This window comes from Haliotis rufescens, unplaced genomic scaffold, assembly GCF_023055435.1.
Source record: "Haliotis rufescens isolate VD_foot unplaced genomic scaffold, xgHalRufe1.0.p SCAF_1, whole genome shotgun sequence".
Taxonomy (NCBI): Eukaryota; Metazoa; Mollusca; class Gastropoda; order Lepetellida; family Haliotidae; genus Haliotis; species Haliotis rufescens.
In genome coordinates, this window is record NW_025963779.1 from 74,958,226 (window position 1) to 74,978,050 (window position 19,825).

General features: G+C 38.5%; 1 protein-coding gene across 5 annotated transcripts in view; it reads left to right on the forward strand.

Moving 5' to 3' along the window:
• The window catches only part of LOC124146807 (neuronal acetylcholine receptor subunit alpha-10-like), a 77,280-nt gene that overhangs the window by 18,366 nt on the left and 39,089 nt on the right, over nt 1–19,825 (forward strand). For 2 of the 5 annotated variants that reach the window (XM_046517268.2, XM_046517267.2), the window contains one exon: nt 3,989–4,125. Coding sequence is in view for 1 of the 5 variants with exons in the window: in XM_046517266.2 (XP_046373222.1) it covers nt 11,540–11,563 (24 nt within the window). In the remaining 4 variants the exon portion in view is untranslated. Of the gene's footprint in view, nt 1–3,794; nt 4,126–5,883; nt 5,966–11,459; nt 11,564–19,825 lie in introns of those variants that run through there. The other 3 variants (XM_048400919.1, XM_046517269.2, XM_046517266.2) reach the window with 3 other exon arrangements.

Sequence of the window (19,825 nt, forward strand, 5' to 3'; positions counted from 1 at the left end):
ATCATTGATGGGAGATATAGTAACATCATTATGCAGACTATTAACATCATTGATGGGAGATATAGTAACATCATTATGCAGACTATTAACATCATTGATGGGAGATATAGTAACATCATTATGCAGACTATTAACATCATTGATGGGAGATATAGTAACATCATTATGCAGACTATTAATATCATTGATGAGAGATATAGTAACATCATTATGCAGACTATTAACATCATTGATGGGAGATATAGTAACATCATTATGCAGACTATTAACATCATTGATGGGAGATATAGTAACATCATTATGCAGACTATTAACATCATTGATGGGAGATATAGTAACATCATTATTCAGACTATTAACATCATTGATGGGAGATATAGTAACATCATTATGCCGACTATTAACATCATTGATGGGAGATATAGTAACATCATTATGCAGACTATTAACATCATTGATGGGAGATATAGTAACATCATTATGCAGACTATTAACATCATTGATGGGAGATATAGTAACATCATTATGCAGACTATTAATATCATTGATGAGAGATATAGTAACATCATTATGCAGACTATTAACATCATTGATGGGAGATATAGTAACATCATTATGCAGACTATTAACATCATTGATGGGAGATATAGTAACATCATTATGCAGACTATTAACATCATTGATGGGAGATATAGTAACATCATTATGCAGACTATTAACATCATTGATGGGAGATATAGTAACATCATTATGCAGACTATTAACATCATTGATGGGAGATATAGTAACATCATTATGCAGACTATTAACATCATTGATGGGAGATATAGTAACATCATTATGCAGACTATTAATATCATTGATGAGAGATATAGTAACATCATTATGCAGACTATTAACATCATTGATGGGAGATATAGTAACATCATTATGCAGACTATTAACATCATTGATGGGAGATATAGTAACATCATTATGCAGACTATTAACATCATTGATGGGAGATATAGTAACATCATTATGCAGACTATTAACATCATTGATGGGAGATATAGTAACATCATTATGCAGACTATTAACATCATTGATGGGAGATATAGTAACATCATTATGCAGACTATTAATATCATTGATGAGAGATATAGTAACATCATTATGCAGACTATTAACATCATTGATGGGAGATATAGTAACATCATTATGCAGACTATTAACATCATTGATGGGAGATATAGTAACATCATTATGCAGACTATTAACATCATTGATGGGAGATATAGTAACATCATTATTCAGACTATTAATATCATTGATGAGAGATATAGTAACATCATTATGCAGACTATTAACATCATTGATGGGAGATATAGTAACATCATTATGCAGACTATTAACATCATTGATGGGAGATATAGTAACATCATTATGCAGACTATTAATATCATTGATGAGAGATATAGTAACATCATTATGCAGACTATTAACATCATTGATGGGAGATATAGTAACATCATTATGCCGACTATTAACATCATTGATGGGAGATATAGTAACATCATTATGCCGACTATTAACATCATTGATGGGAGATATAGTAACATCATTATGCAGACTATTAACATCATTGATGGGAGATATAGTAACATCATTATGCAGACTATTAACATCATTGATGGGAGATATAGTAACATCATTATGCAGACTATTAACATCATTGATGGGAGATATAGTAACATCATTATTCAGACTATTAACATCATTGATGGGAGATATAGTAACATCATTATGCAGACTATTAACATCATTGATGGGAGATATAGTAACACCATTATGCAGACTATTAATATCATTGATGAGAGATATTATAACATCACTATTCAGACTATTAACATAATTGATTGGAGATATAATAACATCATTATTCAGAGTAATAACATCATAAATGGGAGATATGAGAACATCCTTATTCAGATATAACAACATCAACGATCTGGCGAAACATCATTGATGGAAGATACAATAACATCATTGTTCAGTCAATTAAAATCATTGATGGGAGATATAATAACATCATTGATCAGGAAATTAACATCATTGATGGGCGATATAATAATATCATTGCTCAGACGTAACATCTTTGAATGGAGTTATAGTAACATCATTGATCAGGCTATTAACATCTTTGATGGGAGATATAATAACATCATTATTCAGACTATTAACATCATTAATGGGAGATATAATAACTGTTCATTATTCAGACTACTAACATCATTGCTAGGAGATATAATATCATCAAGGATCAGACAATTAGCATCAATGATGGGAGATATAAAAACATCATTGCTCAGACGTACCATCATTAAAGGGAGATATAGTAACATCATTGATCAGACTTGTAACATTATCAACGTCATTCAGGGATAATAAATGGTAATGATCAGACTCTTAACGTCATTTATCAAGCTGTTGTTATCAAGCTGTTCATCGAGCATTGAACGTCACTGAGCAGACTATGACTATCAACTTTATTAATCAGGCTGTTAACGCCAATGATACGCCTATTAATGTCATGGTCAGACTGTTCACACCATTGATCAGATTATGAGCGTCAGTGATCAGCCTCTAGCTATAAGCGTCAACGAATCCACGTTAAACGTCAGTGATGAGATCTATATCATTATTGAATAACACATTATCATCATTGATCAGACATTTCATGCCATGAACAGTCATTCCATGGGTTTGATCCTGACAAAGCAGGGTCATATTTAGGGATTCGAACCACGACTATCTCGGAGCTGACAGCAAAGAAAACAGTTCTTCATAGATCAGAGAGAATAACAATGGCTGTGCTCGCAGTTGTGTTAACATCATTAATCATGGCATCAACATTCATTAGCCTCGGTTCGGTGACTATTCGACTCCAAATATTTTCCAGTTCGTGTAGTCTAGCATTCCATTGCGTGATGGAATTATTGACCGTGAGCGTCTGATATGAAATATCCAGTCTGCACCAGCCAAATTCATCATAGAAAAAATGAGAATTTAAGCACACATTTCTCAACATGGGATTTCTTACCTTAGCAATATGTCTCTCGCCTGATAAAGAAACGATATTTTGGTCTAAATACGGTAATCAGGTTGCATCGTGACTGAAGGAGACGATAAAATACATTGCAATTCATTTTGAACGCTGACACTCGCTCTCTGACGCTTAATGCTATCGAACAAAGAAGGAATGAATTGGAGTGAAGTTACGTATGGTGAGAGTGAATCAATTGCTGAGCCAGAGATTCGTAAATGATTTTACTTTATAGTGAGGACCTGTCACCAAGTGATGTTAACAGTCTGCTGGTAGTGATGTCCGGCAACGTCTGAAGGCATCGGCTCTTTAAACATCACTTACATAAATCACTTCAGATTCGGCATGAGTTGTGTAATTAATGGTGGCCCTTTGGACAGGGTACGGTTTATAACGACAGAGCATGACATTAAATATTAGCGAGGGAATCACAGATTTGCCTCCTGGAGAAATCGAAGAGTAAAGTCTCCTAGCTTCCAAGCAGACGATGCTCATTGCCCAAACCCCTAAATGAATGATCCTCTTGGGTCGAAGGCTTAACTTCCGCTTTTCGGCAATGTTAATGCTTAATTTAACAGATATTAGCTTAGGGCTGCTTCTAAAGTGATATAATGCACAGCCGATGCCGTATATTATAAGAAATGCCTTTAATGTTTTACGACAGCGAAGTAAAAAGTTTGGCTTGCGCTCTTGACAGCAGGTCCATGCATAGTTACAGCAACTTCGATGAAAAGCAAGCATATGTCTGCTTCTTTCATGATACTTCTAGGACCTGGTACGGCGCGTCTGATAGCTGGTCCTGTTCGGGACACTAAACATTACAATGAATACCACTTACAGAGTGTTTGCCGATTGAATCTCACAGCGGTACTGCTTTCCCCTATCTTATTGTTTATTCAATAGGGGAGAAAGACTTTGAAGCAGCACAAAGCAGTTGTACAATGGCTACGTTGAAGAACTCAACTCTCCCTCCATGCGCTGTGATCTAACTTTGTGACTGGATAAGATAGACTGTGAGGACGCGATGAGGTTCTGATAAGGTAAGTGATAATGAATCATGCTCCTATCCTATCTGTATAAATAACTGTTGGGCTTCCAGGGGGATAATGCAATTATCCCTTGATCCTTCACCATATCAAGGAAATTAGCGCTGTTTAAAATGCAGATTGAGGTAACTGCATGTTTTTATTTATAGCGCAAAACACTATTAGGTTAGTTAGTGAAAACCCACCGCCTGCCCTTATTGGAATTCATTTGGTGAAAATTGTATTAATAGAAAAGGCCCTTGTTGTAATCAATGTTCATGTTTTGATGCCCGATTTGAATTCCGATAGCTGGTTTATCTTAAAGTGATATTGACGTAGACTGGTTTATTTTAAGTAATAACTAACATTATAACCACGATATGTTTATCGCATTAATGACCCCAGTGTTTAAATTGGGGGATATAATGTGTACATCAAACAGTGTCTGTTTCTAATTAGAGATTACTTAATTAGTCTGTTGGCTGTCTTGGACTGCTTTCGTTTAGAAACCCAGGGCACCTAGGGCAAATAGGTCGCCCTGGATGTCGAGGTATTGCAGGGTTTGTTGATGTATGTGGATCTTGTAATTGAAAGCCAACGAAGTGATTTTATCAAGTACAAACTGCCATCGCGGGATCATGTTTAGGATGGTTTTACGACAGCCTGATATCTCAAATCGATTTAGTATAATGCAAATTGTTGAAATGTACAATGAAGATAAGGTCAATCAGCTATAATGATATTTTGTTTCATATTATAGTTGTAGAAATCAGTGCATAAAACTTCAAATCAATCTGTTGAGTTATTTATTATATCTTTATCGCTGTTCTCGCTGCATTGTGAAACACAATATTTGAAATAAGTTTTGGGCATTAGGATTTGTACATACACATTTCATTGCTTTGTCATTGTTCTTACAATGCGGTATGTTAACATTTGAAAATTATGCTTCAAATAAACATACATATAGTTTGTGTTCATTGTAGTTCACGTCCTTTGGCATAAAAGGAAACATGAAAAATGCATGTACACATGGCAACGTTTCCATGATTGTTCTTACTCTTTACATAATGGAAATGGTTTTAACATTTCCCTGGTGATGTTTACTTAACACTTACTAAATTGCATTTTTGACAGGTGTGCACGAATGTATTGGCATCAATCGGAAGGTGTCGCGTATCGTAATTTAAAAGTAAATCGTTAAATAGCATGTGCTACCATTAGGAACCGATCACAGACACACACCCTATATAGTTGCTATTCTTTTACTCGTCTATTTTATGTCTGTATGCTGAAACTACTTTATAATGATTTCCTTATTTAATGTCAATGTGTATTTTGCACAGATACTTAATGATTATTAATAATTTCTGTTTGCCGTTTCAATGAAATTACAGGTGAAACTATGTTGGACATTGTGTTAACTCGACCTAACACGAACAATGGGAAATGAAATTACCATTTCTGTAAAAGTTACGCCTCTCAGTTCCTCACATTTATTTCTGAACATGATGTATATATTTATACATGGACTTGTAAAATGTATGTGGTGTTTTCCATTGACACTGAATCACATGGTCAAAGTATTGTTGAACTGCTGTATTTGTTTTGAAAACGCTTTGAAAATTGTCATTATGTGTGATCGATGTATCATGTAACCACAGTCTCAAACATTGAAGAAACACAAATGTGTTATAAGGAGTAGAATAACATTGTTTTTTTCTGCCAAAACACGATCACACGTTATTGAGTTTATTGTTCTTGAAATATCAGATCGTTCAGTGACAGAACAAGTAGAGGCAATCCCAAAACTCCAAAGAAAACAGAACAAGCTCGTCTCCAAGACCACCGATCTGTAAGTGATTGTAGACAATTGTCACTAGGTACACTCCAATGTCTCTGTGAATAAACAAATAACTTGTAACTCGATAGAGAATAAATAATGTGGGAGTAATAGTTCTCAGCGTGATTTGGAAAACGTGCTTTCATTTCCGCTACAGCACTTCTAGTGTCTGAATACACATGCTTTCAAAACCAGTCTTGACCTCGACACCGAGTTTGTGGCCAAGCTTATGAACAAACATCGGATACCTTTTCAGTGGTTAGCCAAGCGTGTGTTTTATTGATGAGCTGGGTTGTCAGGCTTTCTTTCAGTGTTAATACCATTGTTAAATACATTCCTTTCTTTCTCTGGCCGGTGGCTGTACACACGTGGGGTTCGGCTTTCTATGTGGCAGTGCGAGGAACCAACACCACCTGTATGTGCGTGTTTACACATGCAAAGTGGTTACTAACATAACACAAGAAACAAACAAAGTGACTGTGCAAATATGTGTTGCGTAATCCACAACGTGTTAAGTATTCATTGAACTGATCTCCGATCAATTCAACGTTGCTGTTTTAGGTTGTCAAAATATGCAACGGCTAGGTGGATGTGTGCCTTCTGTGATATATGTAACGGCTAGGTGTATATGTGATTTCTGTGATATATGTAACGACTAGGTGTATATGTGACTTCTGTGATATATGTTACAGCTAGGTGTATGTGTGACTTCTGTGATATATGTAACGGCTAGGTGGATGAGTGCCTTCTGTGATATATGTAACGGCTAGGTGTATATGTGATTTCTGTGATATATGTAACGACTAGGTGTATATGTGACTTCTGTGATATATGTTACAGCTAGGTGTATGTGTGACTTCTGTGATATATGTAACGGCTAGGTGTATATGTGACTTCTGTGATATATGTAACGGCTAGGTGGATGTGTGCCTTCTGTGATATATGTAACGGCTAGGTGTATATGTGATTTCTTTGATATATGTAACGGCTAGGTGTATATGTGACTTCTGTGATATATGTAACAGCTAGGTGTATGTGTGACTTCTGTGATATATGTAACAGCTAGGTGTATGTATGACTTCTGTGATATATGTAACCACTAGGTGTATATGTGACTTCTGTGATATATGTAACAGCTAGGTGTATGTGTGATTTCTTTGATATATGTAACGACTAGGTGTATATGTGACTTCTGTGATATATGTAACAGCTAGGTGTATGTGTGACTTCTGTGATATATGTAACAGCTAGGTGTATTTGTGACTTCTGTGATATATGTAATGGCTAGGTGTATATGTGATTTCTGTGATATATGTAACAGCTAGGTGTATGTGTGACTTCTGTGATATATGTAACAGCTAGGTGTATGTGTGACTTCTGTGATATATGTAACGGCTAGGTGTACATGTGACTTCTGTGATATATGTAACGACTAGGTGTATATGTGACTTCTGTGATATATGTAACGGCTAGGTGTATATGTGATTTCTGTGATATATGTAACGGCTATGCGATATATGTGACCTCTGTGATATATGTAAAGGCTATGCGATATATGTGACTTCTATGTTAAATGTCACAGTCTTGATTACCTGCCGAAACAGTTTCCACTGGCCATAAAAGACAAAATAGCAGAGAAAATATATTCATGTAAATGGATCACTGCAAACTGGTGATGACACCATATGTTCGCGAAGAGGCAAAACATTCCCTTTCCTACCGGTAGCACCCGACACTCACACTGCATAAAAAATAAGTGTTTGTTTGGTGCCTGACGTCGCACAGCAGTACTCCTGCCATGCGAGGGCGGCCTGTAAAAAACCCCCAGACAATCCAGTAAATAACCAGAAAATCCAGTGACACGAAATCTGATTTTGACTAAGAACAATACGCTTATATTGAATTGCGTCTGTTGTGTCAAGTTCAGAGGTTCAGCTGCTTATTTGTAAAGAAAAACGGTTTAAAAAAAAATAAAATATGATCGGTATATGTACCAGCTATGTGATATAAGATTTGTGATATGCAACAGTTACGTGGTCGCTTTGTGGTTTGTGTCGGCTATACGATATCTGGCAGGTATGGTTATGTAACAACGACATATGCACCAGTTACGTGTATGTGATATGCAATAGATAACAGCTATGCAATATTTAACGGCAAACCCATGTGTGACGGTTATGTCATATACAACAGCTGTGCTGTATATGTACAGTAGACTAACATCTAGTCAATGAAATGAACATATACTCTTCAAAAAAAGAACCGCAAAGCCAGATTTGTGTGCGGTAGGAAAATTCATTATACGAGGAACCGTACAAGGTATTGAGCCAAAATGGTGATTGTAGTCATCTCAGTTATCGGTACATAGAAAAGGTCCAAGGTGAAGGTCAGCTACCATCAATACCGCTTATGTCCCCCTTTGGAATCGATAGCGGCCTGACATGGCCTACCCATGGAAGAGACGAGTATGCAAATCACATCCTGGGGAATGGTAGCCCACTCGGCCTGCAACGCAAAAGCCAACTGCTGCAACGTTTGGGGCTGTGGTTGACGTCGGCGTAGACGTCTATCCAATTCATCCAACAGGTGCTCTATCGGGTTGAAATCGGAGAGTAGCGTCAGGGGAGACAGGCTCTTGTCATCCATGCTGTATGCGGTCGAGCATTGTCCTGCTGGAATACACCGTTGCCGTTGGCTTCAATTGGGAGGACGTGTGGTAGGAGAATTCCGTGATGCCGTAAGATTGCCAGAATTCCTAGACCATATAATAGCTACAGACAGAGAATACAATGTAATTTAACGCTTCTGACTCTCAACGTTGGCAAGTACTCATTCCGCGATGAAATGCTACACCTTTGGGGGAATTCTCTTTAGACAGTTATTACCCTAAAATCAGTCTCATTTTCCACATATTTAGAAGTGTAACCATCCTCACGCGAGTTTGACAGATGCATTGCTCCCTGCAGTTTGGTATTGAGTTAATTTGCGTCGCACACAGCCCACGTAGGCTTTAGGCTACATGGCGAAGGGAATAGATATTCATTACATTATCCTTCATTCAACTCAACGATAAAAGAACCCGAATATTCATCACAAGGGTTACTTCTGGAGCTTGAGATAAAAATCAAAATTCGCAATGTTGATGCCATTGACTGCCGACAGGCATGACTCCCTCTGCACATTTTTAAAGGATTACATTGTAAGCACACATGACATATTGATCATTACTTGTCTGCGGTAATTTGATATCCGTGTAATGGGGCGGCACCGATGCGTCAGCTGAGAGTGCCACGGACTGAACACATCGTGGTAAATGTAATTCAGCTCCAACAACACCGTTTGCACATCATCGGCATTCTTGAATACTTACTTAACCATCTCAGAGGCCATGGCGAAAAGTTCTATTCATCGGACCTTACAAAACCTCACACACGCGTCAAAACAAAACATTCGCATAAGAAAGGCGTTGAGAGTGCTTAATGAGATAACTTAACCACAAATGGATCATGTTCTGGAAGCGCGAACCGTAGACACCTCTAGGTTATAAACGAGCAGCCAGTTCATCGTTTCTTCGACCAAACATCGGAGACGTGTTTAATATGTAAACATTAACTTTTTGTATCGCATATTTATGCTTCTTCTGCACAGACGTGTCCATTAGACAGCAATTTGTACGAAAGTGTTTCATCTAAACTTTCATCACATTATCAATATTTGTTTCTTTGACGTTGCAACTACGCTTTAAGATACAACACACGGTCGGTGGTATTTTACCTCCAGGGTTTTTTCATTTTTTTAATGATTTTTTCCGTTTTCTCGAGAACACATCTTGATAAAACAACCGCAGGGATATATCAATGTGGTAGTTAAATTTGCCAGATGTATCATGTTTGAGTAAAAAAATGTTTTCCAACGCCACAGTCAACAGTATTCCTGTCACTAAAGATGTAAGTAAGGCTTTATTCCATCTGATGTCGCTGCTCACGATTAAATCTCCATTGTGTCTTTTTTTTATGAAACAATCGACGTGGGTTGAGTTAAATAGTGCGTGTGGCGGACAATGTGTGTGTCAATTATCTTAATGATATATGTAATCATATACACTTCATTCCATTAAGGGGGCACGGGTGGCCCAGTCGTCTAAGGTGCCGCGATTGTCACTGACAATGTGTGTGTCAATTATCTTAATGATATATGTAATCATATACACTTCATTCAACTAAGGGGGCACGGGTGGCCCAGTCGTCTAAGGTGCCGCGATTCGCTGTGCAGAGTTGCGTCCCTTGGGCACGCCAGAAACCTATGATTGTGGGTTCGAATCCCGGTTCGCCCCGATTATGTTTCTAGGTTTGTCAGCGCAATACCCGTGCTCGTGGGTTTCACCGAAGTGGTAAAAATCTGAGCCCTGCATCACTTCGGGCTTTCCTCCCACATTAAGCTGACACGCGGCGATATAACTGGAATACTGTTAAAAGCAGCGTTAAACCCAACTTACTCACTCATTCTACTAATGACCTGGGCTGACAGTTGAATGTAACATTATCTATCGTCAGGAGTGATAGATTTCTTAATAGATACTATCGTGTATAGGCACGGTTTGTGTTGATTTATTCTGTTGGGAGAGTCAGGGAGATCTGTCACTATACAGTCGAACCTCGTTGTGTTGAACTTGTGGGGGCCTGAAAAAGATTCGTGTAATCCGAGGTTCGAGACATCAGGAATAAATAATGCTTAATTTCAATTGGATACTTGGGACTTCCACATGTGTTCTGGACAACCGAGAATTTGACATATCCTAGTTTAAATCAGAACATATTGAAGTGTTGTTTAAAAAACGGACTGCGCAGAATCTCTGACCAGATAGTTTTGAACTTGTGGGGGCCTGAAAAAGATTCGTATGATCCGAGGTTCGAGACATCAGGAATACATAATGCTTAATTTGGATACTTGGGACTCCCACATGCGTTCTGGACAACCGAGAATTTGACATGTCCTAGTTCGACTCAACGAGGTATGATAGTTTGATAGGTACGTCCCCTTGTAAAGGTGGCACGTGACCCTGTGTACAGCGCACGGGTCACAAATCAGGTGAAGTTAAGCAACGTTGGTCTCGGAGAGTCCTTGCATGTGTGACCGCGTGTCTATAAACACATGGTGGCAAGTGGTCCTGTGTACAGCGCACGGGTCACAAATCAGGTGAAGTTAAGCAACGTTGGTCTCGGAGAGTCCTTGCATGTGTGACCGCGTGTCTATAAACACATGGTGGCAAGTGGTCCTGTGTACAGCGCACGGGTCACAAATCAGGTGAAGTTAAGCAACGTTGGTCTCGGAGAGTCCTTGCATGTGTGACCGCGTGTCTATAAACACATGGTGGCAAGTGGTCCTGTGTACAGCGCACGGGTCACAAATCAGGTGAAGTTAAGCAACGTTGGTCTCGGAGAGTAGTTGGATGGGTGACCGCGTTAGACTGCTTGCCTCGTGGAAGTATCTGCCCTACACTGAAGCACTTGTGTGACTTGGTCAAACTATGTATGCGGTAGGATGAGATGGTAATGTGGCTGTTAACCTTCCAACACAACAGGCAGCATGGGCTGTATACTCCCCAGGGAGGTGAGATTATCAATCGAGAGCATTGACAGGGGTAATAAAGTAGCGCTTTGAGCTTGCCTTTGGGTGTGAATTAGAAGTAATATAATCTGCACATTATTATCAATAGTGCCTTTTGAGCATAATTATTTACTCAAAACGGATCTGTGTGTCGTCTTATACAATGTACATAGATACCCCTTTCTATTATCAAACCATTTCCTTTAACAACAATGCATTTATTGAATACCAATTATGCCAACTGTGTCTATGGGCGTGGTCCTTATTTGCAGTCGTGTATTGTAACAGGTTTAAGCTGACACGTATACACATATGGCCGTTATACTCAACAAAGGGATGTCAATGGATATGTTTTCTCAGTGGGTATCGACCACTCTCACACATGACAAGTGTCGATTTTAAATTGAATATACTATTTGAAATATGTACGTGTGGCAATTGAAAAGGACTATATAAACAGCTGCTTGTTTTCTTTTCGATAGAATAAGTTTCCATGTTTTCGACTCACCCTAGCCAAACATGTGTTGTGCGTCGGTGCTTGTTGTGGTGGCAGGTGAGTGTGGAAGTCATTCGTCTTCCTAAATGTAACCGGTCTTGGCGAAATATCAATGTCGTGACAATGAATTATATAAAATCACTATTGACGAGCTCTTGTAAAGAAAAACGAACAAAACTTTTAGGCTTGACGAGAAATTGTTTTTATTACGGTTGTGTACTTCTGGATTTATGTGCTCATTTTGTAATCGGAATTGACAATTGACTTACCTTTGCATGTGTTTGTGACAGTGCCACCGACAGTGCAGGATATGCTAAAACACCTGGTATCATAACTATTTGATAGTAATTCATTAACACATGCTCATGATATAAACGGAATCCCACAATGGACTTATTAAGAAATGGTTTTGTCGCTTTTTCAGATTTAGCAACGTGATTTGGCATGTCAGCTAAACATTTTAAAACTTTAACTGTGTTTGAATACAGATTCTGGAAATACTTTAAGATTACTATCTGTTAAAAAAAGAATTGAATCAGCTTACATAAAGGTTTAATGTCAACAAGGTTCATTTCAAATTTCCTTTAGTGAACTTTCTCTTTATGTCGAGCTCCAGTCTTTGGTGTCTACATTTCACAGTGTTGTACAATCTACCATGCTCTTTCTACGAAGATTTCAAAGAGCGTCATACGACTCTTGCTCAAAAGTTGATCTAGGACATTTCTTAATGTGATGCATCAGTGACAAAATTGATGTCCGATGCAGTTCCCTATTTTGATTTATCTGTACCCGGGTTTGTTCAGGTGAGCACTAGGCACATCTTTGCATGTGTTTGCGACAGGTGTCACTGATGGAACAGGATACGCCCACCTTTTCGCCAACACCTGGTATCGTCACTAATAGACAGTGATTCACACCTGATTATGATACATGTAGTTTGAATCGTAGAATGGACTCTGCATTTAGCATAGATTTTGTTTATGATAATGTAAAGATGTGTCTTTTTTAATATTTATGAATAATATATGCGCCTTTGTTCTTTGAGAAACAATTTCAAATGATAACCTGATAATGTTATGGATTGCAAAACGATTCGTTTAAAAACTAAAGCAACAGCCTGAGTGATGGTGATGGTGTAGAAAATGACAATTCTTAGCTAAATCTTGGAAAGATCATTTTGTAGTTTGTTTGCGGCTCGCACTGTACAGGCAGTCATTTAATACACGTTACTTTAATTCACCCCAGTCAATACACAGCCGTTCAAGCTACTTCAATAACATCTTTGAGATTAAACAAACCCAATTGCGTTTTATTATAGAAATTTGCACACTTTATGGCACATTCAGCTTATGACTCCTAAATTCCTAATCTCCCGGGAAATAAGATTGGGAAAATGTCTTCGCTGAAAAAAATACAAAAAACAGTGTTTGCTGGGAAGAAACCCTTCAGGATCTGTGATCTGACATCGAGTAGAAACGTCTTGTGACACAAAGCGTAGTTAATAGAGGACAGTAACATCAGAGACGTGGACGTGGCATATTGCTAGCATAGTTATAATAAGAAGCTGTTTCAATGCCCTGTCATGTTTGGTGGTGAATGGTAACTGCTCCTTGCTTTTTGAGGACGGTCAACCTTTCTTTTAATGTTCTCAGTCGGTTTTTTATCAAGGGTAGTGGTTTAATTTACTCGAATAAACCGTTCGCGCGAGTAATAATATCAGCAAACCCTTTGGGGAATTGAAGCCATTCGAAATACAAGTGGAGTTTGAAGTCAATTATAGAAATTTTCTAGACGGTTGTGCTTTTGGATTAGGGTTATTTCGGTTGAGGATCTAACGACACATCGCACACTGCTCTACAATCTAGTGGTATTCCAGAATATGTTGATTATTTAAATTATAATGTGAGCATGCGTCTTTTTATATATGATTTCATTGACCGCCTCCGTGGTCTAGTGGTAGAGCGTTCAATCCCCTGCCGCGTCATACCAAAAGACGTTAAAAAGATGGTACTTGTTGTTACCCTGTCTGGCGCTCGGCATTAAGGGGCTAAAACAACGACTGGTCGGCTCGGAGTCAGTATAGTGTGTCTGAGTGGGTATACATGTTAAACTGCGGCATGGTATCTCCTTGTGCTAGCACTATAAATCGGACTAGTACAAGCAGCCACTAACACACATGTACATGCACGTCGCTATAATCTTGGACGCGACGTTCACCTCACCACACCTATGATTTCAGTAGACATAAAATGATTTACCAATATGATGTTAGAGTGCGTGTAATCAGAACATGTAGATATGGAAACACTTTGAAAATGTAAGCTACAAAACCCATTCCATGTTCGTAATATAAAACGTCAATGCCAGAGACTTACAAGTCTCGATTATCTGACGAAGCAGATTCTATGGGGCGTAAAGGGCAACACAGTGGTGAAAAGTACATGCATGGATCACTGATGGCACTAAGTGGTGGCACCAGGGCTTCACGGGAAGGCGTAGCATGTCCTTCACTGTCGGGCATAAGAAATATCTGTTAAAAGCAGGATCGATTGTACGATTCTGACTATATATCATGAGCATGTGTTCAAAATTCTTGATTAGGTTTCGCAAGACTACATCTAAATTTCTCAACATATATTAATGATCTTTAAACATGAACTCAGATCTGACATAAAACAACGACCAAACTCTTTCCATATTCATAAGAAATAAGAGTAGATGGTACGATTCTGACTATATCATGAACATGCGTTTATGAATCACTACAAATCAAAACCAAGTCAACTGTTCACCTGAAAAACACGAGAATTTATGGTGGAAATAAAACAAGGGAATGGCGTAGGACATACCCTGATGCGTAAAATTTGGAAATGTCCTCCACATGTCTTCAATGAAACCTTTTGAAAGCTTTACCGAGTCCTTGAGTGTTGTAACCTTGATCAAAGGTTTCCCTGAATCGTAGTTACTGAAATGTTGTTAAAGAGTCTTAGAAAGTTCGTGATGGCACCCGGTGTTCGCGAAAAGGTGAGAGTATCCTGCCCCACCTGTGGCACCCGTCACGAACACGTGCAAAGGCAAGTCAATTGTTCCGAATAAGACCAACACAACAAGACTTGGTAAATCTCAACCAATTACCAGTTACATGCTTTGAGAACAGTATATTATATCAATCTACAAAAATAATGTTATGTGAAACTGTCTTTAGCATACAGCCAGAGACTGGCAACACACGTGGATTATATTTAACAGAGCAGCCACACGAAATATCGACGCTCAAAAGAATTCTCATTTACTCATTGTGGACTACGTGTGCTCCAACGATAAATCCGGAAACCTCAAACCGCCTCTTTACTGTAATATTAGTCCCGTGTCTTACATGGAAATAGTTCTCGGTGTGTGACTAATGTCTGTAAACTGTCCCCATCAAAACACCCAAGTTTAAGAGAAGAGAACCTACTGGTTTATTATGGGGCCTGTTTAAGGAAATTGCCTTCTTTCGCAATTATCCGGTTCTTGTGCCTCCCAATCTCTCAACAGACGCGTCACTTGTTATTGTTGAAATATTGGTTTGAACTCCATGGAGCCTTTTGCGTGTCATATTTTCATACTTTGCCTGATAGTTTAAAAGTTTTTTGACAGCGGATTACATTGTAGGAAGACTTCTGGGACAATTTCAGATTTTTAAAGTACTGCTCAGATTCAATGTGTTGCTACTCGGCGGAGAATAATAGTTTCAATTTCTGATAATCAAATAATACTCTTCTATTGAATGTCCAAAAGGGTATCACAAATGATCGATGTTTGCGGTACGTTGTAAGGTGGATGTATGCATCCGTAGAAGTGAGCCATGTTAATGTGGACACGAGTGATATACAATGTTCATATATATTGGTACGTGTCAACTTCCACATTCCAAAAATAAGTTAACCTAGAAATATATACGCAAAAGAAGTCAGTGTGAAACCAACAAATAACAAAAAATGGACAATTAACAATTGTATTTTTAAATTAACTTGGTTTACAAATCAATACAAACTACTACAAAGCTATTATAATGGCAGTGCACAATGGAGTGACAGTACAAAATGCAATGGTAGTACAATGTCAATGGCCGTAAAAAATGCAATATCAGTTGTTACAGCAATTAAGTAATTTATAATAACATTCACCTTGAAGCAACAGTGGTCAAGCTTCCAGAAACAGGCCTAGGCTGGATGTCCAGGTTGAAAAGATGATTTTCACACAACCGCTGGTCTTGATGTAATGTGGGATGAGAGAGGCACGCACTTTGCCCACATATATTGTATATATATCCATTCTGTTAAGTTCCATACCATGCTTGATTAGTCCATAGTTGTTCTAGAAGAGTCCAGATTACACTACATTATAATACAGTGACTTCCACACCACTGCTTACATGACAAAACGTGTCCTGAACTTCTACTGATCAAGATCAAGATCAATGTGATACATTTACAACACAGTTTAACAATAAATGACACTGTCGTAACACAATACGCATAGGAAGGTAATGAGCAAATAAATTCTAGATATGTGTGCGTTCAAGAAGGATATTAAGTAATATGTCAGTGTATTGACGATGTTAAGTTGATAATATGTGTGGATGCGGGAACTTATATGATCCGAAGTTATATGGCAACCGCAAATGAGGTTTTCTGAGTAACACTTATGCTTTCAGCGAGGTTAGTTTGTTACTCGGAGGCGCACAATGAAGATGTTTAGCTGCATGGGTGGAATATTGCTGAGGGCGTCTTTAAACAACAAATATTCACAAGCCCAGTTGGCACATCCGTATTAAAGCGTTAAGACACAAGTCTTCATTTTGTCACTTAAAAGGTAACCTTAGTCAGATAGGTTGTTATGAATGTAACTTAGGAGAGCTTTTAGAGTGAGTGAGTTGGGTCTAACGCCGCTTTTAACATTATTCCAGTTATATCACGACGCGTCAGCTTATGATGCAGGTCTCGGCCGTTTACCACTTCGGTGAAACCCACGAGCACAGGTATGGTGCTGACAAACCTATAAACATAATCAGGGCGAACCGGGATTCGAACCCACAATCATAGGTTTCTGGCGTGCCCAATGGATGCAACTCTGCACGGCGAATCGCGGCGCCTTAGAAGACTGGGCCGACTGGGTCACCCGTGTCCCCGTGAGCTATAGACATAAGAGTAACGAAACTAGATCTCATGATTTTCCAGCAGTCTTATAACTTTAAAGGTTTATAAATACGATCATGTTGTATCTGTGTGGAGTGTACAGAACTGTTTCATAATGTCAGACAAGTGAAGTAAAACTAAGACTGTCTCGGCAAGTGTCTGGTTAATTGTAAAACAATAATTATGTATACTACGGTAATGAACTGCACTGACTTCATCCGTAGGTTGTAAGGCTGGGTTGGATCCTTTGAAATAACTACTGTCGATACCAATCCTCCAACACATCATACGGACTGAACAATGTCTAATCTAAGATCAGTTGACTCTATTCATAACATATACCATTCGACGTAATAAGTTTCAAGGTTATTTCGTTTATAGTTGTGCATTACTCTTTGATTCCTATTGTGCACTATCAAACATGACATAATAATGAGATGTGATTGCTATTCGTCTAAATAATATTTGACAAATGTTGTTGCAAACATCATAACTGGTGGACTGCAAATGGTCGATAATCACCATGCATTATGGACGCACCTACACGGGAACGGCATCTGTATACATGTTCTGGAAGGAAAGGGCACTTCATATCCGGAAGATTGCGGACGGAGGATGAGTGAACAGAGTGAACAGAGTGGATTCATTGGAATACCAATAAGGCTCAAGACACATGTGACAAAATGTCGCGTTTAATGTCTCCCATGTCAGCCTAAACACAGTATTTCTATACAGTCAGGTTTGCATTTCAAGACAGTTGCATTGAACATAGCCATATTCGTGTAGTACCCTGATAAGGAGCATAAGTATACTGTTGGAGGTAAATACGGTTAAAGGCAGTGTTACGACTACGTCACGACAAAGTCACGGAATATATATATGACATGTGGTTTGTGTGCTACATGTGTGTCAGTAATGATATCACATATTTGAGGGGCACAGGTGGCTCATTCGTCTGCAGAGTTGCGTCCTTTGGCGCGCCAGAAACTATGATTGTGGGTTCTAATCCCGGTTCGCCCCAAAATGTTCTAGGTTAGTCGGCACCATACCCCTACTCGTGGGTTTCACCAAAGTCTCAAACGTCTGAGACCTGCTTTCCGGGCTTTCTTCCCACATTATTAGTGGAATACTGTTCAAAGCGACGTTGAACCCAACTTATTCACTCATTCACTCATTTGCCAGCATGATAATGTTTTTCCCACTGTTTTGTTTTGTTAAAGGTCATTGTTCAATTTGTTTATGTTGTAGTTGACATCAAACCTTGTTACTGAACAGAATGAATTATAATGTTGATTGGAATAACATTATAAATCGATTGAAGTTACATACAAAATTGTACAGTAAAATTTAATTGCTGATGCTTTCGTTGCGTGAAACCACATCTCGTTCTCTCATAGTTGTTTCACAAAGTCGTAAAATACAATTTACGACTCCCGTGATATGCCTACACCCAGGATGAAACTCATCTGTTGAAAGGAACAATCGACAGTAAAAGCAATGATATTTGGTTAATTTCTTTGAATATTTAACTTAAGTATGTCCTTAAACTTTCTTAACGTGCAGCTTTAATTTCCCACGGCACATGATTTATGTTACATCGGGTGCTCACAGCCCCAGTATTCAGAACGTATGCGTTTGGAATTAAATGAAGCGACACACAACGAGGTCTCAACATTGACCCGAGACCTCATCTGCAATTTATCAATTTAATTTCAATCACCCGAACGCCGAAAGGCTAATAAGAACTGAGACTATGTAGTTTATGAACATGATCATCTGGTGCAGTCATTTGTCATTGAGAACAACAAGAATGTCGAAATGGTAAGGCAAATATCGTAAATTATTCAAGAGTGTTGATGTAATTAATGAAGCAAAAAGAATTGATTCGGAGGCTATAATATGCAACTGCATATCGAAGATCATAGCTTTGGTGGCCTTGACCGCTTGAGCTTCCCGGTGTCACTGGCATTCCTACATGTTCATGCGTGTGAACCCGACTGACATACATTTGCACACTGTAATTAATTGATTGACCATACATCAGCAGCATATCGTGACAGCGTCAATGTAAAGGTTCACGAAGATGAGGGGGGTGTTTTAAGGTGCGGGGAAGCCTGTGCATTATATCTGTGCATATTTTGTGTGATTGGTGGCAACTGATTATCTGTATGTCAATATTCACGTGCTGCTGTGATTATGCACATTAGAACTTCAAAGAATTTGTAGCTGGTTATTATTAACTGAGCTGGAAATACGTTTTGACAACAATAGACTTTAGATTCAACACATTAGGCTGAAAATTGATAAAAGATGGAAGTTATTACATAAAAACCAGATTGATTATTAGTTGCATTAGACCTTATTCCAGTAACCGGCTGCGTGTATAGGTTCCATCCTGTAAACTTGCGTTTAGTGGTAATAGAGATACTGCATAAATTCGATAGAAGGAAACTATATTATTCATAATATTCTTTTAGAAGTGACGAGGATGGTGGAGGAGTTCAGCGTGATTATCTAAAACATGAAATAAATCACAGAGCAGACTCGACAAAACCGATTTGATATGAGGCTGTATTTTTGAAATACAAT